General features: G+C 31.4%; 1 protein-coding gene across 2 annotated transcripts in view; it reads right to left on the reverse strand.

Moving 5' to 3' along the window:
* Nucleotides 1-1,607: 1,607 nt before the first annotated feature.
* Nucleotides 1,608-25,681, reverse strand: part of FZD3 (frizzled class receptor 3) — a 63,614-nt gene continuing 39,540 nt past the window's right edge. For both annotated transcript variants that reach the window (XM_006906242.3, XM_015585146.2), the window contains 3 exons: nucleotides 17,523-17,671; nucleotides 15,553-15,786; nucleotides 1,608-9,711 (listed from right to left, as the gene is read on the reverse strand). In XM_006906242.3, coding sequence (XP_006906304.1) covers nucleotides 9,498-9,711; nucleotides 15,553-15,786; nucleotides 17,523-17,671 — 597 coding nt within the window. In that variant the 3' untranslated portion in view covers nucleotides 1,608-9,497. The remainder of the gene's footprint in view (nucleotides 9,712-15,552; nucleotides 15,787-17,522; nucleotides 17,672-25,681) is intronic.

The raw sequence follows: 25,681 nt of genomic DNA on the forward strand, positions 1-25,681 counted from the left end.
GAAGAACTAATGTCACAAAATACGAGTCTTTAGCATAAACATTTTCTAACTAGATGTTTATATGAGAAAGCAAGATTAAAATTTTAGAATCGATTTTAGAATCACCTCATCGATTTAGTTCAAAATAGGGTTTGAAAACCAAATTGCTAAGTGCCAGCTATTTAAAAATAAAGACTTTTAAAATAATTAAAACCAAATATCTTTTCTACCTTTTTATCTCTTGAAAAAAAGAGAAGGTGGTAGTCATTGTTGGTAACAGTAAAATGAGGAAAGACTTTTTTACAAGAATGGATAGTGCTCATCTGTAAAATTTAATATCAATAGCAGAGCTAGAAGATAGGCCTGGAGGCCAGAAGACAGAGCTGGAAGGTAGGTTAGACCTAGACTGAAACACAGACTCTGATGGATACCTAGAATGCTCCAGACACAGCCCTTAAACTGAAAAAAAGGATCCGCAAGGCCCTGACTTCATATAACCCATAAATACAAATGACTAACTCCCTTTCTCAAGGTCACTGAAAATATACAGCACTTTCAGACATCAATCACATGGGTTGAGTGAAAGGGGCCGATTCCCAAGTTAAGTCATTTAATGATATCTCTTGCCTCACAATAGTCCCACCAACACTAATAAAATTATTTCCACTTCTGTTTTAAAGCTTAATATTCTACTAATTGATAGTAATTTGTGTTAACAATAATGTGTTTGTTTTTAATGCAGATTGCTCTTTAAGAGAGGTGAAAGGGCTATAGTCACTAACACTTCAATATGAATTAGTTAAAGCAAATGTCCTTCTTCCTAACACTTGAGATAAGTTATACTTTGGAAGTGTTGATAAGCAAGATGGTGATAGAAGGCAGGTAGGAAGATCTTGGGGAATGTAAAAGAGTATGTACCTGGACAGGGCTCATGGTACCACCTAGGAAGAAGTGTACCAAGTAGTTATTGAGAGATCAAAGTAAGCTTTCTCCATTATAAAAGTTTATATAAGACCAAGACATCTAAATTAATATTGGACTGCACTAGATCAGCTCTTGTTAGCTAACCTGTTATGCCTATTACTCATAATACTATAATTTATATGAAAAGATATAATCTGAGTTAGGACCAACCCAATTTATCACCTTTTAGATCATAGCTATGTCTAATATTGGGGATTTTCTGTGTAGAAGCTTCATACTTTTATATTTCTATGTTCATATGCTTTTATTCTTATAACCTGAAATATAGGTATAAAAAATCTTTAAATGGCATTTTACGGAAAACTTGAGTATGTAACAGCAGTATTATTTTAGAATGCCACTAAGAAAATTCTATAATTAGCATAATTTGAGTCCATATTAGATATTAAGGGGGAGTTATTTAGCCTTTAAATGATATCTATAGACTAATCCTTTAATATAAAACAATAACCTAGGTTATAAAAGCTTAAAAACTACACACAAACTTAATAAAAGCCTGTGGCTTATGTTTTCCCAAAAGGTATTTGCTTCAATTACTGAAGTCTTTTTGATAAAATACCTTTGAAAACTGGACAATTTAAAAACAAAACAAAGCAGTTTTCTTGATAGACCTGTGGTTACCTGCAGTTTGAGAGTCTCCTTCATACAGGCTCTGATAGGTTGATAAGCGCTGGATAAGTAGTCAATTTCTTTTTTTTTTCCCAACATATCTCTTAAGAAAGATCTTTGTTTTTTTTTCCCTTAAATATACATTATGAAATTGCCAAAAGTGTTTGATCACTTTTGACCAACAAAACCAGCAATTTCACATAGTTCAAAACATTATCCAACTATGACCACATAGTAAGAATCTCCTTGGCCTGATTCTCAGAAAGAACAGTTCATTTACAGGAATTTTCTGCTGAGACAATGATAACCTAACATATACAACACTGTACAATGTTAAGAAAACAAGACAAAACAAAAAAAGGCTCAAAAAAATTATATATTACAGAAAATGAAATAACTGATGAACTCATTAATTAGACCCATAAGTATATATAAATAATCCCCCAATTTCACTACCAAATTAAAACAAAATTAGTATTTTCTTAATTAAAAATTATAAATTAGAAGAAACAGCTTCTATAGCTCTTTCAATTAACAGAATTTGACAATTTAATAGCTTTTGAGTGTCAAATGAACTTTTCTTTTTAGGGCTGGGGAAGAGGGATGATGGTGGTGATATCTTAATCATGCCAAAGTAAATGTCTAAACTACGGTCACCCTTCATATATGCAATACTTTTAAACTTCAATGAAAAAAATAAAACTCTCAAAAATAAAATTTGGCATTTGAAAATAAAAGTAGAAAAGTGGTTTGAAGTTGGTGTTAAGATATATGAAATTGGATAATTCTAGAGAGGTTAAATTAAAAAAAGATAAATGATGAATTCAAATTTACTCTGGTAACTCATAGCTAAGGTAGAAATAGCGCCTGATAACAAGAGAACTTCCAGACTAATATTTTCACACCAGAGTCCTTTTTATGATTTAAAAAAAAAATTTTAAGTTCCCATAATAAAGAAAATACATTATTTTCAACTCAATGTAAAAACCAACTGTGTTGATCTTGTCTCAGAAATATAGAATCATTCCATGTTAAATGTTTTTGCTGACAAGAGTAGTTCAGGGGAAAATTATCTGAGGCCTAAGGGAATAAGGGAAGACATTTATAAACTTCCTTTTCAAAACTGGGGAGGAGAGAAGTAGTTAGAGAAATAGAAAAATTTGTGGATGGAGAATACAAATTAAATCACTCTGGGATTATCTGCTTTATCTTATAGAATATCCCATTATCGACACCCAGAAAATATTCAAAGAAATGTTTGGACATAAAAGTCAAGTTTAATAAATGTAATAAAACATGCAGAGACAGAGAGCTGAAAATAAAGACTATTTTTTAACAGGCAATCGGAATAACACTGTAATATAGGTGTGTCTGAATGAGAGAATCTGGGCATCTAATTTAATTTCTGGAATGCAGGAGAGTTGCCTGATTCAGTGAACTGGCCAAAGACAAGGAATCCAGTATAGTCAAAGAAATCACACCACAAACAAATTCACTTTCCTATATCAACTTTCCATTATTCTTCTCTACTCATCAGACCACAAACCCAATACCCAGATTGCAAATCTACAGAGTAAAGTGTTCAAGAGATTGATATGAGCTAATGCAGACACTTAGGGCAAAGACAGTGATCTTTAAAAGTAACAGGAACTTCCTTGGCCTGGTTCTCAGAAAATACAAAATCTACGAGAACGCAGTTGAAAGATGAAACTAATGGAATTACTTACTACATTTTAATAGACAGTTAAAAAGGCGTTATGGAAACATCTTCTGCACAGCCAGAAAAAAATTAAAAATAACAAACCACATTATCTCTAATATCTTAAAGCAGGACATACACTTGTCCATGGCAATCTGGCAACTATATTTATTCAATGAATCTAAGACTACAGCTTAAGAATAATTATTGAACAGAAAAATTTCAATACACTCCTCTAAAACTGTTTTTACGTTTTATAATTATTTTAATGTCAGTAAAACCTGATAGTTTTCTAATTAGCTACATGGGCTAGTGCTATCACTGCTTTATTTACTAATTTTATCTTGAATACAGTTTATTTAAAGTTTAGACTAACTAGCTATCTTCATATTTAAGAGAACAAAGACCATAAAATTTCATGTCACTTTATTCTGTATATAAATTAAATTACAGAAATAAAAGTGAAAGAAAGGTGCTTATGTTGGTGCTTTAGGAGACTTTTTCCATGATAAAAAAAAAAAAGTCCTATCAACTATATGTAACCTTTCTTTCACTTTTATTATCTGTAATAAAATTTTCCTCCTTTAAAATTACTTAAAAATCATGAATGGAAAACAAAGTTAATAACATATCTGAATCCTATCAACTTAAGGATAAATTGCATTAACAGTACAAGTTGATCTAGAAAATACAGTTCATGGGAAGAATAACAAGAATAAAAGTAAGCCCAGAATGATTATAAAATGGTCAAGGGACAACCAAAGTAGAGACAGGTGGAATTTGAGACACTAACTAATCTAATGCCCTTGTTTCTTTCTTTTACAGATGAGAAAACCGAGGTTCCAACAGGTAAAATCCCAAAGTTATAGAGCTCATTGAAAAAAGGGACAAGACTAGAAATCGGGTCTCTTGCCTTTAAAAATAACATAATGCATTTTTACTAAATAGTAAAAAATCTGCCAATTTGGAAAACAAAAATTATCTAGCTCTAATGTTTTTTTGTTTAAGCCAATAAGCACAACACAAAGAAATATTTGTAAATTAACAATATAAACAAGGTGACATATAACAAAAAACCCAGGATGATGATGATGATGATGATGATAATAATAATAATAATGTAATTCACCCTACTTCAGGAGATATGATAAAATAACAAGCTTGAAAAATATCACTGTCTTATAAATACTAATATTACTAGTGAATGATAATTGCCAAAATAATAGAACACTGAATCTTCAAATTCCAAATTACAAGGCAAAAAATCTTGTTTTTCTATCAAGTAAAACTGGTGAAAGTGGCTAATAAAATAAGAACAAATTAAGATAAGATTAAATAAAATAAGATTAAAATTAAGTTAGAAAAATCCCTAGGCAACTGACTCTTATCAGCTGGAAGGTAAAGGATGCTTAGACTTCCTATTCCTTTCCCAAAACTCATGTAACTGGACCAAAAAGGGAAGAGATGTCAATATAATTTTTTTCATATAAAATGATATAAGAATAATGTATAAAATTATACTAGGAAACATAGCTGAATTAAATGTAAACATTTTTATTATTTTAATCAGTTTTAAGAAGGGATAAAAGAAGTTTAAAAGAATGATGAGTTCCTTTCTAAGTCCTGGTTCTGTAAAGATGCTCTTTTCTGTATTTTTATGTGGGGGGGAGGGGGAGAATGGAGAAATCCTTACTTTTATGTGGGTTTAAAAATTATACATACAAATATACAAACAATTAAGATAATGTTATGACTTAAATTTAAAGTTTTGTACTGGTGAAAACCAACAAGTTACAGTAATCACATTTTTAAAACTTGTTCTTATAAAGAATTAGGCGCATGAAAGTTCTCAAAGGAAAAAAAAAATTATAAGGCCTACACTACTCTATATTTTTCTTAAAAATTTCAGTGGTCAAGCTACTTTATATAATTCCATATCAAACATAACATATAATGGAGATCCTCAACTTTTGTTGAAAGTGACCTACAAATTCAACTATAAAATTTGAGAGCACACTGTGATATAACATATATTAAAGAGTCAACACAATTTAAGGGCATAGCCACTCATTTTTAAAAAATAATTGGATTGTTGATTTAAAAATTGTACCAAATGAATACTGTTCTAATTGCCGATTTTGTTGTGATTGCTATATACCACTGAAGACCAATCCTTGTTTTCTATAACCCCCAAATTCTAACAGAAACATGTAAGTAATTTACAGATTACAGAGCACTTTAATACATGATACGTCATTTGATCCTCACAACATCCTGTGATGTAAGTTGGGGCCATATATTACCTTATCTTTATTTTACACTGAAGAAATTGACACTAAGAGAAGTTAAATAACTTGTCCACTTTACATCATAATGGGTCTTTGAATTCCAAGCCCAGTGTAATTTTCATTACACTAGACTATGGAAGTCATCCAAGTATAATATATGAATGTACCTTTGGCATGTCAAAAGCAGTATAAATATCATATGAAATTTTGGTATATTGTTTCCTAAGCTTCAGTCCAATAATCCACTATTTTATCAAAAAAATTTAAGTAGTTCCTTTTATTTCATGGGGATATAACCTAAACCAAGATAGTTACAATTTCGGTTATTTTCAGCTATCATTAAAAAAAAAAAAACTAATGAGGTAGGTTAAAATGTAGTAAAATTTTCTAATTTGAAGAGATTTTTAGAATTTTTTAAATCTGCTCTAGGAAGCAGCAGAAAAAGAAAATCATTACTAATAAAGGTTTGCTTGATTATTTATTCACTCAACTAATAAACAAAGATCTAACTTCACATAAAACCAAGCTATTCTAAAATAGCTTTCAACTTTAAAAATTAATACAAAGTGTAGGTACAACTTTGTATCTATATTTCTTTAAGTAGTAATATGAACTATTACTACAGAAGAAATAAGCTTCATTTGGTACAATTTACTTGTTTCTTATTACTTGACGCATGTTATTTTGGTAAAGCAAACTTTTACTTAGTTTAAATTCAGATCCTTCAAATTTCTTTGAAGTGAGACTCTCACTAGTGTAAAAGTGAGTTGCATGACATGAGTTATTATTCATTTGTTTATTTACTGAAAAATTTACTATCTACTAAGCCCTGTGCTAGTTGTTGAGTTATTTAATCAATTGTTCTTTGAAGCTAGTTATTGTTTGGAACTTAATATTGTCTTGGATCGTTTAATTACTGAATAAATTAAATACAATATTGGTGAAATCAAAGTATTTTTCAAAAAACTTTTGATTATATAGTAACATTTCAGAGAGCACTATTATTTTCTCAGTTGTCAACTGAACAAATAAAACACTAAACATTATCATATGCCAATCACAACACAAATTAAACATATGGTAAGAAAGCTGTCTAAAATTTGTTTTGCTATAGTTCAACTGTCTCTTTTAAAAAATTCTTAATTTGGAGCACTAGTTTGATAAATAACATGGCCCAAACTAAATAATGTTATTCAAAACAATAGATTAAGTAAATTTTGTGTAGCAAAATTAAGATACTGAATGTAACTGAAATGTCAATATAGCACTTACGATGTATCAACAGTTTAACATAAAAGCTACAAATGAATATGTAAAAATCAGGAAGTATAAAGTTAGGATTTTCATAGTGCTGTTCACTTAACTGTCTATACTTGGCCACTTGTACAAGAAAACCAATTAACATCTTGGCAATTGATAATATAATGCAGATGGCAATGACTAACAACATCTTTGAGCTCAAACTGGTACCTTCTATTTTAACTTCTTATTTTTGTTAAAATGTTTGTGTTAGTCCTCTCTCAGGCTGTTTTCAGGAGAGATTCTCAGACAAAAGCCTCAGGAATTACTAATTTACTTATAAATGAGCTATTATAAGTTTGGCCTTCAGAGAAAAGGTTTACTAAATGTCAGTTACAGGGAATTCCAATTCTGCCTGTTTTGAACACTCCAGTTCCAATGGGAAAGAATGAAGACAGAGGGAAAAAAAAAACTTTTGGGGCCAAATGTTCAAATATATCTTATGAAGAATTAGTAATAATAAATATTAAGATATATGTACTCTGAAAGAAACAACATGACATACAAATTATTTTTAGCAAAAACCTGACCTCTGTCCTGATAAAAGCTTCTTTTTTAACACCTAATTTTTTGGTACTTTTTGTTTTTAAAAAAAGAGTAAAAGTACACATGAATTAAACACATGGCAAGGAATGTAAAATAGCTCTCGAGCAAATCTCTTAAATCCTCAATAATCTTACTCCCTTATACTTCATGCTTTAGTTTTCAAAGCACTTTCATATGATTTTTCATTTGATCCCTATTTGACAACTCTGTGAGGTAGGTATTTATCTTCTGTCTTCATTTACAAACAAGGGAACGGAAGCTCAGAGCTCAGAGAAGTTGACTTGTTAAAGATCAAAAGCTAGCATATGACAAAACCAGTCCTCTCTGGAGTACAGAATATTTTTTAAGGTGTGATTCTTGGATGACCTGCATAAGAATCACCTGTGGTATTTTTATAACTACAGATTTTAAAGTCCTACCACCTCTGAGTTACTGAATAAGAATCTTTAGGAGTGGAGCCCAGAATTCCACATTATATAATGGAAAATAGAGAACAATTATATATCAGGTAATGATATAAAAGCATAAGATGGAATCCAACTAGATTTTCACATGATATAGTATGATGCCATCAGATCATCATCAGGGGTAGTTTAGTTTAAAACAGCCTGCAGCCTGGATGCAGATCAGAACTAACTGAAAAGCTTTTTTGAAGAGTATCAATTCTCATCTGAATGAGAGGAAAGTGTTGGGCATCAGAGGTTCCCCAAGTGATTCTTATCTGTAGTCAGGGTTGTGGACTGCTTGTTTAAATATGCTTTTCTATATAACACATCCAGTATTTTCTAGAATTTTTCTTTCCATTCTGATAAATTTCATGCCTGATAAAGTTCAGCGTTTTTATTGCAAATTATTTAAACATCACAAGACAAAATGTCAAACATTTTTGAGTTGATATTTTTAAGATTAAAAGATACTTCACAGCAAGACTAATCATGCTTCATTTAGCTACAATGATTTTCAGATACCCCAAATAAATCATCACTTTGGACTTAGGTTTATATATACTTCAGCTGTAAACAAGAACAATGAGGAATTTGAAAATAAGAGTGGGGGGCGAAAGCTGTAGCCTGTTTGCTACTGGGCAATGCAAGTGCAGTCAACTCACTGAGATAGAAGCAGCCTGGATACCAAGATCTGGTGGCTTTCGCAAGATCACATCTCACTGTAGAAAAGTACAACAATGAATACAGAGAAAACATTTTGCCATTTTGTAATTGTGGCTACCACAAAAAAACAAACAAACAAACAAAAAACTTTATAAGGTGTGATGCCCATCTTATTACATACCTCCAAGGAACAGATCTGAACAAAAAGTTCTCTCTGAAATCAATACCTCTGCATGGGAAAAGATGGCTACAAATTATTCTTCCATCATGCATATGGATAAGTTATAAAAACACTGCCACTATATGTAATATTTACAAAAGTAATAAAAACAGCTCAATTATAGGGAAAAAAATGCCCATTGCCCTCCAGATCCTGTATCTCTCTGGATGAAGTTTATTTTGATAGAATTTTGAAAGAACCTTCAGTAGACTAATCAGATTATTCTGTTAATATTATATTCTATTAGCTAAAATACCCTTGATGATTTATCAAATTCTCCTACAATTTAAAAACACAGTTCTTTTTCACTTAGTGGAAATAAAACTACAAAGTCCTACTATTCATCTGAGAAATAAACCTTGCATAGAAAATCTCTTTAATTCTGAAATATTGTTTTATTAACAGAACAACAGAATGTTATCTCATGACTAGTTGATATTATATGAAAATTTACTACAAAGCAGTGACTACACATTTAGGATTTTTCTAAATATAAAATAATTGGGTTTATAAAAATGCTTACCAGACAAATAATTATCTCTTCATAACCTAGGAATAAGAACTATTTATGTGACGATAAAATTCTTACATTTTGGACGCCTTGTTGTTCCAAGTTTGACACGATAAAAAAAGCAAAAATTTACTTTTCCAATGGATACAATCTGTACCTGACTGAACGCATAACAGTGAGTTACAGCAATCAGTCATGCAAAGGCAAAGAATAACATCTTTTAAACGGCACAAATTTTCCACCTTAGGACAATTTAAGCACTAGTTCCATCTTCTTCAATTACCCGATTCATGCTGGTGCCATGTGTGATGTGAGTCATAGGATTATTACTGAGATCTCGGATGCTGCTATGTCGTGACTGTTCATTGAGCCGATGAGAACTACTGTGCCTGGAGTGATCTGTTAGTCGTGACATGCTGCCATGAGGTAGTCTCTCTTCCATTCCTCTGTAACTGCAGGGAGTGTACCTAACACGGGAGAGTTTATTTTGAAACAGGTAACAGAACACATTAGAAAGTAACATTAAAATTTTTCATGAAAATGCCACATTAAGTGAAATGATTAGGAAACCAAAAGAGAAAAAGTAACAACCACCTTTGAATATTTACAGTAATTTCATTAACACTGTGGAATTATTCATATGGCTAACCAAAAAAAAAAAAAGGGAGGGGAAATCTACTCATTAGATTCAGAGTTAAGGTCCTAGTGTTTGCAAAACAGACAGAAGCTATTAAGTAGAGCTGACTGACAGAGCTATGCTAAGTATGGATACTTTCTCATTCAAATGAGTTTTGGGTTATGGGGTTGGTTCAGGGAGAGGAGGAACAGAAGAAATGCGGCACTGTCCCAGAGAGTCTAGAAAATTGGTTATAGTCAGAAGTACAGCAAACTCAAATTTTATTAAAAGACTAGGAAGAAGCAGCATATGAAATTAGAGGAGAAATTTAGTGTAACCAAAAAAAAAAGTGAATGAATTGGCAAGCAATGATGATGGTGTGTGCTGACAACTTCTTTCCAGATGGCCTAGTTAACAGCTGAATTAACTACTACAAATGGTCTTAATTACTTTTCATTAGACCTGAGGCTGTGAAGATGCTATTTCATAGAAGGTATATCTACTTAAATATACGTAACAACTTCCTAACACACTGTAACTTATATTTCTGCTAAAGCAAATTTTCTCAGTACCCCTAGCCCAAGCAAGACTCAGCTTTTGAGTCAACTGGGCTACACTGCTTGTTGCAGGTAGTCTTCTCCATCATTGTAATTATCTTGAAAGGCAGCAGTGGGGAGCTGTTAAATTTTCTTTTGTTGTAATCCTGACACAGAACCCCCCACCAAGGGTAAGAAAATTCACACTCATACACACACCTTTTTGTAAAAAATATTTAATTTAGTATAACAAAACTCAAAGGAAACTTAACTGAATATAAATTATAACTTTAATTACTATATTAAATTTTAAGTAATGTTTCTAAAAATAGAAAGAATAGAGCAGGCCATTTCTTTCTTAAATAGTCATGAAAAAAACTAATTGTAAGCAGCTGAAGACCTACTGGCTGTCAAAGCGTTCATTTTATCATTCCTTCACAATTATAGCAAATTTCATTTGAAATTAATATTAATTTTTATAAAATTTATAAATCATTTATAAAATTAAAGATTGATTCATACACTACTGAAGTGATTTAGTTTTACAGTAGTGCTTGTTAAATAATGTTTTCATTAGATCATAGAATTTAAAAATTGAGAAGACCTTTTAAAATTGTAAAAGAAAGCATTTCTTTTGTTTCCAATTTTAAATTGATTTGCATGTTTTAGTAAAATAATTACAATGTTTGCAAATGAAAATATTTCAGAATGAATTCGTTATTCTATTACTATTCTGCAAAGTGATTACTGCCCTAGACTGAGTGAAAGATTTTTCCAAATATGATTTGCCAGCTAATTTAAAGATCTTTCACCTCTCAATGACTCATATGTATCTATTTAAAAAAAAAATGGCAAATGAAAAAAAGCAAAATATGATGCAGTTCTAGGGGTGATATTAAACTAATTAAAAAATAAAAACACTATTAAAAAATATGAATTGGGTATTTTCTCAAATGAAACCTAAATATTTGAGTTACAAGACTCCAATAATATATATTTCATAGGAAAAAATTACTATATTGAATTCTATGTCTAATTATTTAAGTGAAATATATGGCTATCCACAAAATTCTAGAATCTGAAAAACCTGCCCATATATAATTAGGAATCAATGACATAGAAAAATAAATTTAAAACTACAGTATTTAATCTCAATTGTATATATAGGCATTACCAAGTTTATTCATCTTTTGACAATCATTTAAAACATGGTGACCATCTACTGTAATACAAAATATGAAAATGTACATTAATCTTAATAAAAGAGAAGGCAAAAACAATTAGGATGGTTAATTTGCTAAAAAAAAAAAAAAAAAAAGATTATGTGGTATATTCCATAGTCAAAATGAAAGAAATTTGAAGATGATTTACTCTTTTTGATTCTCTATACTATTTGCTACCCGACATCAATAACTGAATTCACTGCAGCTTCGCTAGTATCTCATCATGCATTCCCTAGCTTTCCCTTGTTGTGTTACCTACTTCCTCAATCATTCACTCCCAAACCTCCACCTACCTTTTCATCCACCTCCTTTTCTACCCATCCTCTCATTTAACTACCAATTACTTATTCTTTGAGGTTGACATACGTGTGAAGTTTATTTACCTAAGTCTATTTTATTTTACACAGCACTGAGATCAGTAGTTATCCATCAAGGAGTCTGGACTACCATGAATATTGAGAAGGGAGGGGTGGTGGTGGTGTGTGTGTGTGTGTGTATGTGCATGCATGCGCTCTCATAACCAAAAAGCCATAAGATGATGAGAAAAAGATGGCCAAAAATAGTATTAACCAGTAAACTTAAAAACTCACTGATGCAGAAAGAAAACTCCATGAGATGGCTTTTGGAAGTGTGAAAATCCTTGTTTAGACTTTTAGGTTCAACATGGTCCTAGAATCTTACAAATCTGCTCTGAAGTTCTGAGTATGGCAAAGGGTCTTACAGTATGAGTGTTCGTGGACCACATTATAGAACACCCTTAGTAGGCTGCCATTATAGTTCTGGGTCCTGAATTTCAAGGAAATGCTCACATTATTTCTAAAGTCATTCGTTATTCAATAGATTTGTATTTTAATATACATATATATATACCTAGTACTGTGCTAGATGCTGTGGGGGAAATACAGAGATGTCTGTCACCTGGTTATCATTCTTTAGAAGCTTCGAATTTAGCTAAGGAAAGACAACTATATTGAAAATAGGTCATACCAAAATAATGATTAAAGAGCAATTAATTAACTGCCATGGATATGGGAATTAAGCAGGCCTTAAAGGATGGGTATGATTTTGATTAAGGAGAGAGGCAGGAAAGGCCATTATAGGAAGTCATAATCTAACCTCTGGATTATGTGACACTATACTTTTATTGATTCCCTCATACATCTATAAACAATTTCTCTGAATGACATACTGGCTATTCTTCCTGTACTGTTATTACTGTAAGTATTTACCAAGGTCTTGTTCTTGATCTGTTCTTTTTATTATGATGATGATGATTTAAGGGATTCTGTCTCACAATTTTAATTTCCAACTCCTTATACTAATGATTATAAACTTTCTTATCTAAGCTCCAGTTCCATTCAGATTACAGAAGCTAAAATCCCCTATATTTAATTACCTTTGGAAATTTTCTACTCAATATGAACTTATCTTTTGTTACCATTCATTCACTCTCTAAAATATTTTCACAGGCCAATGTGATCTTTCCCTTTTCTGAAGTTCTAGTACATCAATCATCTCTATCACTCACTGTTTTAATTATATGCTGGCTTGCACTATCATTTAATTGGTTCTTATGTATGTCTTATCTTCGCTATAAGGTTATATGCTCCTAGAATGCAGAATTACACTTTATCTTTCTTCTATATATATTTTTATATACAGAATGCCACATGCATATAGGCATTGTACTATAAATAACTGTTCAATCCTTACTGAAAAGGATGAGGCTAATAATATCAAATGTCAAATAATGCTTATTATACATGGAGGGTGGTATTGACGAAACATATTCTAAAAGACTCTCTGATTCCCTTCCTCCTTATGAATGTCTTAACTAGGACCCTTAAATTACTGTAGAAATGTCCCATATGGGCTTACTTAAAAACCTCCTTCTCTCCTGTTGCCAAAGCGATCTTTCTAAACTACAAACCTGATTGTATTACCACAATTGCCCAAACGTACATACAATACTCTAGCCATAATCCAGTACTTAACTGTAAGCTTTCTGTCCAACTTTCCTCTGCATATACTGTTTCCTTGTCTTTAGTTTCAAACTGCCTCCTCTGAGTTCTATTAAAAGTATAAGTGCTATGTTATTTGTGAAGTTTCCTCTGACTTTCCATGATGAGTTAGACAGTTTACTTCTCTGGGATCCTAAAGCACCTTGTATATGATTTTATTATACTCACTGAAGTGTATTACAACTGACTGTTTACTCTTCTGCCTTCCATATCTGCATCCCTAGCACTTAGAATACTTTTTATATGGGAGTGCTGAATAGAAGGAAAAAGGCAGGAAAGAGAAAAGATATTGGTTAAAAAAACAGGTCATTGGGGATACACAGTTTACGTAGGTAAGTAGCAGTAAAAGAATAGATATATAAGAAATGAAGAATGAAATAGGTAGAAAGAAAATATTCAAAATATTCACTTCAAAAATCTGGCAAGAAAAGGAAAAAGAAATGGAGAAAAGATAAAAATATATCATAGTCAATGAAGGACAGCTGCTTTTTAAAACAGAGTAGCTGACTCTGGCAAAAGACATCAGGTTGAGAGGAAAAACCAGAAGATCTAAAAAGAAAGTAAGTATAGGAATCATATCCTACACTAGGACAGAGAAGACTGAAAGAAAGCCTGAGATAATGTTAAAAAGATACCAGATAGTTGTAGAAACATGTTTTAAAGTGAACAAAGAATGCTTTCCATTTTAGGCATAAGAAAGATTTCCCAAACTAGAAATCGTAAAAAAATAAAACGTTGATAGTCTTCTCTCTTGCTGCTATTAATCCATCACTAATTCCCATCTTTTCATTTCTTCTTTCTAAATATTTTTCAGATCAGCTCTTCCTCTCTTCCCACTGCCAGTAGTTTCCTGTTAACTTTCACCATCTCTCAACTGAATTATTGCAAAGCTCCTAAGAAATTTTGAATATTGTGTCTTCATTATCAAATTTAACAAGGAAACACATCCAGCCTTCTCTCAAACAGTATTCCTATGAAAATTTCTCTGACCCCCATATCCTTCCTATTTTGTAAATAAAGTTTTATTGGAACAAAGCCATTCCCATTTTGATTACATATTGTCTATGGCTGCTTTCATGTTATAACGGCATAAATGAATGGTTGCAGCAGAGGCCATATGACTCACAAAGAGTAAAATATTTACTATGTGGCTCTTTATAGAAAAAGTTTGCCAACCTCTGGACTATCCTGTCTTCCCTCAGTATCCATGAGGGATTAGTTCTAGGATCCTTGAGGATGGATACTAAAATCTGAGGATGCTTAAGTCACTTATATAAAATGGTGTGGTATTTGCAGATAACCTATACGCATCTTCCTGTACTCTTTAAATCATCTCTAGATTACTTATAAATATCTAATACAATGCAAATACTATGTAAATAGTTGTTATACTATACTGTTTAGGGAATAATGATGAGAAAAAAAGTCTGTACATCTTCAGTACAGACACATCCATCATAGGCCTAACTACATCGTATGTGTCAGCAACAAAGTAACATTTTTTTCCCCAATATTTTTGATCTGTAGTTGGCTGAATCTATAGATGCAAAATTCACGAATACAGAGGGCCAACTACACCACCATATTCATATTTTACTTTAATTGTTCACATAATAATAATAGAAGCTAATATTAGGTATTTACTGAGATGGGCACTGTTGAAGCAATTAAACACATCTCGTTTATTTTTTACAATATTCCGAAAAGGGCAGATATTATTACTATTTCCATTTTATAGATGACGAAACTGAGGGGTTTCATTCCAAATCCCATGTTTTTAAATACAACACTAACAGTGACTACACTACCTTTCTTAATAGACTTTTATTAAAAACAAAGATTATGAAAGATTCTTAAATCGTGTAACTCTAATGCAGCATATGAAAGAAACTAAACTACCAATAAAACTCACCTGCCATCACGGGACCTGTGGAGGCTGCCATGGTAGCTGCTCACTTTGCTATGGACACTCCCTGCTTTGCTTCTCTGATCATCCACCATAGCCAGCTGAGTTGAAGAAGCATGTGTGGATGTTCCTTGAGTAGAAGTTCCTCTTGATTTTCTTATAATAGGAGTATTTGGATCCCTCAGGAGGGACTGAGCAAAATCAGGTTCTTGGAGTACCTGTCGGCTCTCATTCACTATCCTAGACAACAAAACACTGCGTTTAAGATACAGATTAACATTCCTATAAACTAACAAACAATACTTTTGTGATACACTGATGTTATTCTTGAATTTCATTGCTCTCTACATAAGTCTTTAGGATAGATATAAGGTAATATTGTTGACAGAGGAAAGAACATAACAAAAATCTGTATCAATCTATCCTCTAAAGTGGTATGATGGAAAGAAGACTAGGTTAGAATAAGAAAAATTAGGATTTTAGCTCCAATTCTATCAGTAAATATGTGATTTTAAGCAAGTTGTTATTTATTTTCCTTTATTTTCTTCATTTATAAAATGGATACAATTTCATGATTTCTAAAAAGTCCCTTTCGGCTAAAGAATTTTGATTCTCAAGGACACTGAAATATATGAATATATGTACTTACTATAAAGTAGAAAAATTGTTTTATTGCATGGTTTATGGAAGTAGCGAAGGCCTCACTGTGGCATAGATAAAACGTTTTTTAACTTGTAAGAGCAGTTGTTTTAAGGCTGCAACATGATTTTATGGCAGAAGAAGTTGTCTAGTGCTGGAATAAACATGAGTGGTCATAAGAATGAAACATATAAAAAATTATGAAAACATATGATTAATTCCCAGACATATTAAAGGCTTAAGAGAAAAAAATTAAGATGATAAATTATTGTCAAGAGCAAACATTTTTAACTGCTATGAAAGTGTTAAAACAGATGGACAAAGCAGTAATTAAATTAATAAAAAAATTAAATATTTGCAAAAATCAGTGTCTCAGTTTATGTGACTATGAGAATCAGAGTTAAAGTTAAAATAAGATAAACAATTTCATGAAAAAAAAACTCCAATATGTAAAGATTAGATCATACAGTAAGTACATATATTCTGTTTTCAAATTACAAAAGCACTGTTGTTTTTAGTGCTAGAATGAAAGGGCTGAAGGAAGACTAATATTTGTTGAGTACATGCATTGTGCCAAGTATTTTAAATGTATTCTCCTTTGATCTTTCTTAATAACTTTTTTTTATGGAGACTAATGTCCTAAGAAGATATTTCTAAGAGGATATTAGGTATCTACTTACCATGATACTCTAATATGCAGCGTGGCAAACTATGAATTAAAATACTTTCTTAAACATATTCCATTTTATCTACTGATATCATTTTTCTATTTTGGCATTAATGTGTGCTGCATCAGAATGGAATAACATACTATCTCTTTAAATCATTTATGGTATACTATCTCTTTAAATCATTTATGAAGAACAATGAATAAATGGAATTGGAAGTCTAATCTAATACCTGTATGACTTTGGCCAAGGCACTTAACTTTTCTGTTTCTCAGTTTTCTCAATTTGTAACACAGAGATGCTAACACGTACCAACCCTCACAGGAATATTAAGAGGATAAAAGAATATATACGAAAGCATTAATTTGTTTTTTTTAATTTTAAAGAATTATAATTTGGATTTAAAAAAATAAATACTGGCCTTCTGTCAAATATTCTGAATTTATAAGGCACAGATCTTAAGCCCAATTCTACTTGGCTATTTTCTCAGAAAAACTTTTTAGCTTTTAAATAATATGTTATTGTGACAATCTCGACTGACGGCAGCTGAGGTTACAATTTTGTTAGAATACTTCCTCCAAATCCAAATCATTTTAATGTAAGCAATGCAAAAAAAAAATTATGTGAATGTGAAGTTTGTAAACATTGTGATAATTTACTTCAACTTACTCTTTTTTCCTACGACCATGAAAAAAACTGGCCCATTCAAAGCATGTCTTTTTGCTTCCAACCCAAAAAATGGAGGGAATACCAACTATGAGAGCCATCAGGTATTTCATCAGAAAGAGAATCAGATCTGGACGACTCATGTGAGTGACCTACAAGGTGGGAAAGAAAAATATGTTGAGTATATAAAAAGAACTTTCTATTAAAGGCCATTATAATATCACTTAATAAAATAATAGTAAAATAATTCTACAAATTTGATGTTTTCACTTATACAGTTCTATAATTTTCTAGGTATATGGAAAAGACACACTCTTGAAAATTTGACAATAAATTTATAATCTATATTTGGGTCCTATATTTTTCTTATTAGCTCACATTGGATATCTTTTAAAGATAAAGATTATTGTCGAAATAAATCATGAATAGAAATAGAGAGGCTCAAGTAATACCTGTATTCTTCTTGGCCAATTTTGCTAGTCCTATCACTGGTCATCACGATATAAAATTAGAAAAGTATTAATCTTTTCTTCACATTTTATTAATTTCTGTTGTTATCTTTAATATGCCCTCCCTCTACCTACTTCATCTTTACTCTGCTGGCTCTTTCCAGGCTTCCTCTTTAACCTCTGAGTTATTTATAAGTGCATTTTCTAGCTTCTAGTCAGATGAGCGTTTCAAAAACTTTTTATTGCTGGTTTCAAGTTTAATTATTGAGGTCAGGGAATGTGGCCTATAGATTCTGGTAACCTTAAATTTTGGAGACTTCTTTTGTGATTTAGGATACAATTTTTGTAAGTATTCCTTGTGTGCTCAAAAACAACATATATTCGCTATTCGTTGGGTACAAAATTTTCTACATGTATTAGATCAACTTCATTAGTTGTGCTGTTCAAATCTTTCCTATATTCTTGACTAATTTGTTGTTTCCGTACACGTTTTAATAGAGTATGGCCTCACATAACTGTGAACTCATCAGTTTTTTTCTAATCCTATCAGTTTTCATTTTCAAGCCTCTATGAGGTGTTATGTAAATTCAGTAATGCTCTAGCTTTTCATTTTACTTTATTAATGCTCTTCACCTTAAACTGTATTTTACCTGACATTAATAAACATCAGCTTTTCACTTCATCACACCAGCACATTTTTCCAGGGTATCTTTTCCTATTTAACAATGTATTTGCTTTCAAGTCTGTCTGGGTTATACTGCTTCTTTTAAGCAGTATATAGTTTACTACCATGAAAAGGTAAAGTCCATGAAGAGGCTTTTTCCTTGCACTATTTTATCTCCAGAGATAGACCAGTTTCTGGCACATAGTAGGTGCTCAATACATACATACATACACTTAAAATATATACTTATATAGTTGACCCTTGAACAACATCGGGATTAGGCATGCCAGACACCTGCCCAGTCAAAAACTCACATAATTTTGACTCCCTAAAAACTTAACTACTAATAGCCTACTGTTGACTGGATACCTTACCAATAATATAAACTGTCAATTAACACATATTTTGTATGTTATATGTATTATATACTGTACTCTTACAATAAAGTCAGCTAGAAAAAAAGAAAATATCATTAAGAAAATCATAAGAAAATATGTTTAGACTATTTAATGAAAAAAATCAAGTATAAGTGGACCCACACAGTTCCAACTTGTTTTGTTCAAGGGTCTGACCCTGTATTGTTTAAGGGTCAACTATACTTGATTTTATTAGAAAAAAATTAGTTAAACTTATTCAGCACTTGAACAAGACAATGCTCCTAGGACACTTTAGCTACCTATATTCCTTGTTATTATTTTCCAGAGATTAAGAATAATCTTTACAAAAATAATTATTTTTATTCTCATTGTTAATTAACTTTTCCAAAAATGCATCCCTCTCCTACCTTTGGGTTTCCTTTTCTTCTTGCTAACGAATGCCCTGCAAAAATTCTTACAGAGGTATATCAAAGATAAATTATTTTAGTTTTTGCCTTAAATGGTAGTTTAGATGGGTATAGTTATCATCTCTCAGCATTTTAGAGATATTAGTTCATTGTCATCTACCTTCTATTGTTACTTTTGAGAAGCCTGTCTAGTCGATAAACTTTTAGAGATTTATTTCTTCTCTGTGGTAGCTTTTAAGTTTCTCTTTATCCTTTTGTTTTATAGTTGCAATGAATGTTTCTTGTTGTGATTTATTTTTATTTTTCTGTTTAGTATACTTTTAATCTGAGGACTTAAGTTTTCAATCCTGGAAAATTCTCAGACATTAGCTCTTTCGTTATTGCTTCTTAGTCATTCTTATGGCCTCTTGTTCTATAACTCCTGTCAGATATATATATATTGAAGTCCCTCGATCTATTTTTTATGTCTCTTAACTGCATAATTACATAATTTTCAGTATTTTATGTTCTATATTCTGCATTCTAGGTCACTAATTCCTTCTTCAACCATATTTACTTTAGAATTCATATTATATAACAATTTCTATAATTTCATTTCTAAGATGTCTAATTCATTCATATACTTGTCTGTTCTTATTTCATTTCTGCTGGTTTATCACAATTTCATATTTTTTAAAAGAGTTTTATTATTTATCTTTTGGAGAATCCTAAACACACTTATTTTAAATATGTCTTTAAAAATTATTTTACTACTTTCATTTCATATGGGAGTGAATCCATCTTTTGATTGTTGATTTTGTTGGATATGTTTCTTGGTTTAGTTTTCTTCTTTTTTTAGTTGTGCTTTGGAATTGTTGTTTGCAGATCTTGAGTGAGAATCCTCCCTCTCTTTTCCTATCCTCCTCTTTCTCTCTCTCCCTCCGTCTCATGATTTTTCATTTGTCTTCACCAGTGCCCATCATAACCTAGTCAAAAAATAGGACTGAGGACTCCAGACATTATTGGCTACTATAGATTCAGGTACTGAATCACTTAAGTTTGGCTTGAGTATTGGTCTTAAGGCTGTATTTATGCCCTCCCACCTCTCTATAGAAGTATTTTTATATTTTAAGTGTAGCTTCAGGGAACACTTGGTAGTACCTCTTATATAAACTTCCTTTAGGAGCAGGGAAGCCCCATTCCCAAATTCAACTTTTAATCAGTGAGCCTAATTCTGGTCTCCTGATTTCCATGTGACATTTTTACTTCCCAATACCCCATTGAAATTGAATGCCCAGTTACCTCCAGCCACTTCAGACCTGGTGTCCAGTAGGCCCATGTTTTTCTCCAGTTATTATTTTGCATTTCTATTCTCAAATTAGTTTATCTTGACTTTTTTGATTAACTAAAATTTTTTTCTTATTCTGCCTTATCTATAATTGGCACATGATTATAGTTGGTCTGGTAAGTGTAAAACATGGAAACTTAAATTACAATCATAACCTGAAATTAAGGAGGGATTCCTCTAAAATTTACATAAAAATTTACCAATAAATATTATGGATCACCTACTCCTCTAAGAATAAGATTGTTCAAAATCCCATGAGACTTATACAACAGAAGTAAATAAGGCTTGGTTTGTATTCCTGCCAAGCTAATAATATAGATAAAAATTCAAATTAAAGAATCACAGAATAGTTAAAACTACAATTAAGAAGAAGCAGATAAAGAGACACTAAAGCAGATCATAAATAACCTCATTAACAAATACGTGGCTTGTTTTTTTTACACTTCTATGTAGCATCAGGTATTGATGACCATCTTGTACTTTACAAACCTTTTCTCTCCTCTGGCTTCTGTAATACTGCAGAGTCATGATTATTTTACTAATCAGGCATTACATTTTGTTGCTGACTTCCTACTTCTGCTCTTTTGCCCTTTTCTCCACCACTATTCTCTAGACTGAAGGTCTTCAAGTCACACTTCTATTCTCTCTCTCTTTATACTCTCAGCTAATCATTTAGACTTAGAAGTCATCAAGTCTTACTATTTACCTAATGAATGAATTGACTTTCAAGTTAGTTGTTCTATAAGAATACAATTAGTATGGCAGTACTAATAAATAAAATACAAGGTTGCCTCTTCCATGTTCAAATAGCTCTAGCTATTCTGCTCATTTGTCCTTCCATCCTCTGGAGCTATAAAGAATACAGCTACCATTCCGGAAGTTCCAGTCAATTCAATGAGATACCCTGCCAGAAGTAAAACTTTAAAAAACAGTGTAAGTACTAGGAACAAAGAGACAATAAGACTATTCAGAAAAGTCAAGAGAATCAACTGAAAAAACAAATAGAAACAATCAAAGGGTTTAGCAACTAAGCTGGACAAAATAAATATATAAGAATCAAATTTTTCCTATACACAATCAATAACCAGATAAGAAACATAACAAAAACAATTTAATTTATAATATCAACAAAAACTATAAGACACCTAGGAATAAACCTAGTAAGAAAAAGAAAATGACAAAACTCTATTGAAAGACACAAAGAAAAACTGAAGTAAAGAAATATTCCGTTTCTATATACAAAGACTCAACATTTTAAAGATGTCAATTTAATTATCCCCCAGAATAATCCTATTCACTTGATATAATCTGTAAATATCAATAGGATTTTTCATAAAACATGAAAAGTTAAGTATATAAAAAAGTATTTTACACAAATGAGGAAAAGATAGATTAATAAATGATGTTTGGATGGTTGGCAATCCACTTGGAAACAAAATAATTTAGGTACCACCTCACACAATAAAAATAAATAAATTCTAGACAGATAAAAATAAATCATGCTTAATGGGAACACCAGAGGCTACTAAATATTCTCATTAAAGTTGGGAATACAAGAAGACGATCTACCACCACTCTTAATTGTTTCAACAGTTCTGATTGTAATTAGACAAAAAAAAAGTTTTAACTGTAAAGAAAAATTATTATTTATAAATAATATAACTTTATAAGAGAATAAAGTAAAAACTATCATAAATCATAGCAAGGTTGTTAGGTACAAAATAAAATACAGAAATCACTTTCAGATATATAAATAACAATTTGTAAGTAAAAGAAAGTAAATTCTTCATTTGCCATTGTTATGGGCTGAACTGTATCCCCCTAAAATTCATGTTGAAGCCCTAATTCCTAGTACCTCGATATATGACTTATTTGTAAATAGAGCCTTAAAAGAGTAATTAAGGTAAAACGAAGTCATAAAGGCAGGACGGGAAGGGGGAATCCTAAACCAACCTAATTGGTGTCCTTATAAGGGGACAAAGACAGCAGGGATGCACACACAGAAAAAAGACTGTGAGAAAACAGTGAGAGAGTGGCTGTCCAGATGCCAAGAACAGAAGCCTCAGAGGAAACCAACCCTGCTGGCACCTTGATCTTGGACTTCCAACCTCCATAACTGTGAAGAAATAAATTGCTGTTGTTTAAGCCACCCAGTTCGTGGTATCTTGTTTTGGCAGCCCTAGCAAACTAATACACCCATAATACCAAAAGGTATAAAACACCTAGGAATAAATTTAATAAGAAAAATGAGTGACGAAGCTTTAAAACGCACTCCCCTTATAAAACATGTTCTTGGCTAGGATGAATCACCATCATAAAAATGCGAACTCTCCTTGATTCAGTCATTAAATTTAATGTAATTCCAATAAAAATGCAAACAGAGCTATCTGGGAATTAAGATGATTTTAAAGTTTGAATAAAAAACAAACAAGCAAGACTACACAGGAAAACGCTAAAAGAGAAGAGAAATATATCATTAAGCTATAATAAAAATGTGTAATATCGGGGCATGGACAAAGTTTTAGTACTTAATATATGTGATATTTCAAACCATTCAGGAAAAGATGAATTATTCAATAACTGGATTCTGTATAACCATCTAGAAAATGTTCCCCCTTTCAAAAGGAAAAATTTTACTTTTCAGGAACTTCATATTGCTCATTTTCAAAGAGAGTCACATAAGAAAACAAAAACGTTATCTTTCCCTCATCCTAGAAATAAATAAGAGCATAAACTTTCTTTTCAAATCATGACACTTGTAAGTTTAGCATCCAAAGTGAACAGAAAAGGGAAAAATGCATTTACTGTATATTTTAGATTTCTTTGGTCAAGTTTCTTTCCATGTGATATTAATATTTCCTCTTTCAATTCATACTACCAAGAATAAAATAAAAACCAGAAAAAAATATAAACCTAGTGGTTGCATACTATATCTCATATGAAGATGAATTCCTAGTAGATCAAAAATTCAAATGTAAAAACAAAACAAAACAAAAAAGAAATCATAAAGTTCAAGTTAAAGTTTTCACACTCTCAGGGCAGAGAATGACTTTCTAGGTTTGACACATAATTCAGAAGCCATAAAAGTAAATATAGATAAATCTGAATACATAAATAAAACTCCAACATTTCTGCATGGCCATAACTTCCATAACAATAGCAAAATGACAATTAAAAGGCATAAAATTGTTGCAAACATTAATGGCAGATAAAGGGGCTAATCTTATTAATAAAGAACTCCTACACATAAATAAAAGCCTACCACCTAAACAAAAATAGGCAAGATATGGATAGTTTATAGAAAATTAAATACAAATATGAGCTCAACCTCACGCATAGCTTAAAAAAGATTACAATTACATGATGGTTCTATTTTTCAGCCTACCAGATAAAATCCAAAAATCTGACAGCACACTGTATTAGCAAATGTGTAGAGAAGTATACTTGTATATTGCAGATGAGAATGTAAATTCATACCTCTGTAAAAGACAATTTGTCAATATTTCTCAAACTTATGCCCTTTTTGAAACTACTATAATGTTATATGCCAATTATATCTCAACAAAAAATTATACCCTTTGATCAAAAAATTCTTTAAAAAATTTACACTACAGATATATGCACACATATGTAAAATGATGTATGTACAAAAATTGTTTGCAATATTAGAAACAATATGGTTTATTCAGTCAATAGCATATTATGTCATAAAAAAATGAGAAAGCCTTTTCTCTTGAGGTATTGATCTCCCAAATTAATTGTTAAATGACAAAAAAGAGAAGTGTATACAGTAACAATCATTTGAGTAAAAAAGAATGAGAAAAGGAATATACTTGCTTGTATATGCATAAGCATAAGCATCTCTAAAAGGATATATATATAAATTCTTTGTAACATTTAAGTCACCTTTGGGAACGGTACTGGAAAGTTGAGAAACACAGGTAATGTGAGAGGACACATTTTTCCACATACTTTTATAGCTTTTGAGTTTTGAATCATATGACTTATTATCTATACAAAAATTTTAATAAAAAATAGAATTTTTTAAGTATTAAAATTCCAAATATAAAAATAAGAGCTGGGCAGAGTATGAGAAAACACCCTCACTGTTGGGAGTGAAATAGAAACTGGTATAATCTTTCTGGTATACAATCTTGTAATACTTATGAAAAATTTTACAGTGTATACCATTTGATCCAGAAATTCTATTTTAAGAAATATAGCCTAAAGAAATAATAGGTCAATAATAGGGATGTCTAAATAAATTATGGTACTTCTAAATAACCAAATAAGCAGGCATTCAAAAATGATAATATAAAGTGAAAAAAGGAAGATATAGTCAATGGTGTGCTAGTACATGTTTAACAGATGGTTTTCTGGATGGAGGGGAGCCCTGGTTTACAGCATCTGCCAATTTCTGTGGTGTAAATATACTAACCATGGCTACTTTCAAGTACCAATGTGATATCACTAAATGTGAAGTCACGAAGAGATATGCACAATTGTCTCTAGTGAGCCTATGTGAGCCAGTACATCTAGTTCACTCCTAGGTGTAGACTAATGTGTCAAATGTGATAACATTTATATTTTAAAATTATATATAATATTTATAACATTATATATATATAATTTTTAGTGTGTTTTGTTGCACACCATTATGCATTTTCTGGTTACCTACTTCTGTATAAGAAACCACAGCAAAACTTAATGGCTTAAAACAAGAATTTATTATTATCTGACAGTTCTGTAAGTTGACTGGGCTCAGCTGAGTGACTCTACCTTGAGTTTTCACATGTAACTGCAGTCAGATGACAGCTAGGGCTAGAGACATCTGAAAATCAGATCAGACAGAGCTGGACATACATATAAGATGGCTTCTTCACTCAAACGTCTTGCATCTCAGCTAGGACTGCTGGAAAAAGAGGAAGCTGGCTGGGG

This window comes from Pteropus alecto, unplaced genomic scaffold, assembly GCF_000325575.1.
Source record: "Pteropus alecto unplaced genomic scaffold, ASM32557v1 scaffold50, whole genome shotgun sequence".
Lineage (NCBI taxonomy): Eukaryota > Metazoa > Chordata > Mammalia > Chiroptera > Pteropodidae > Pteropus > Pteropus alecto.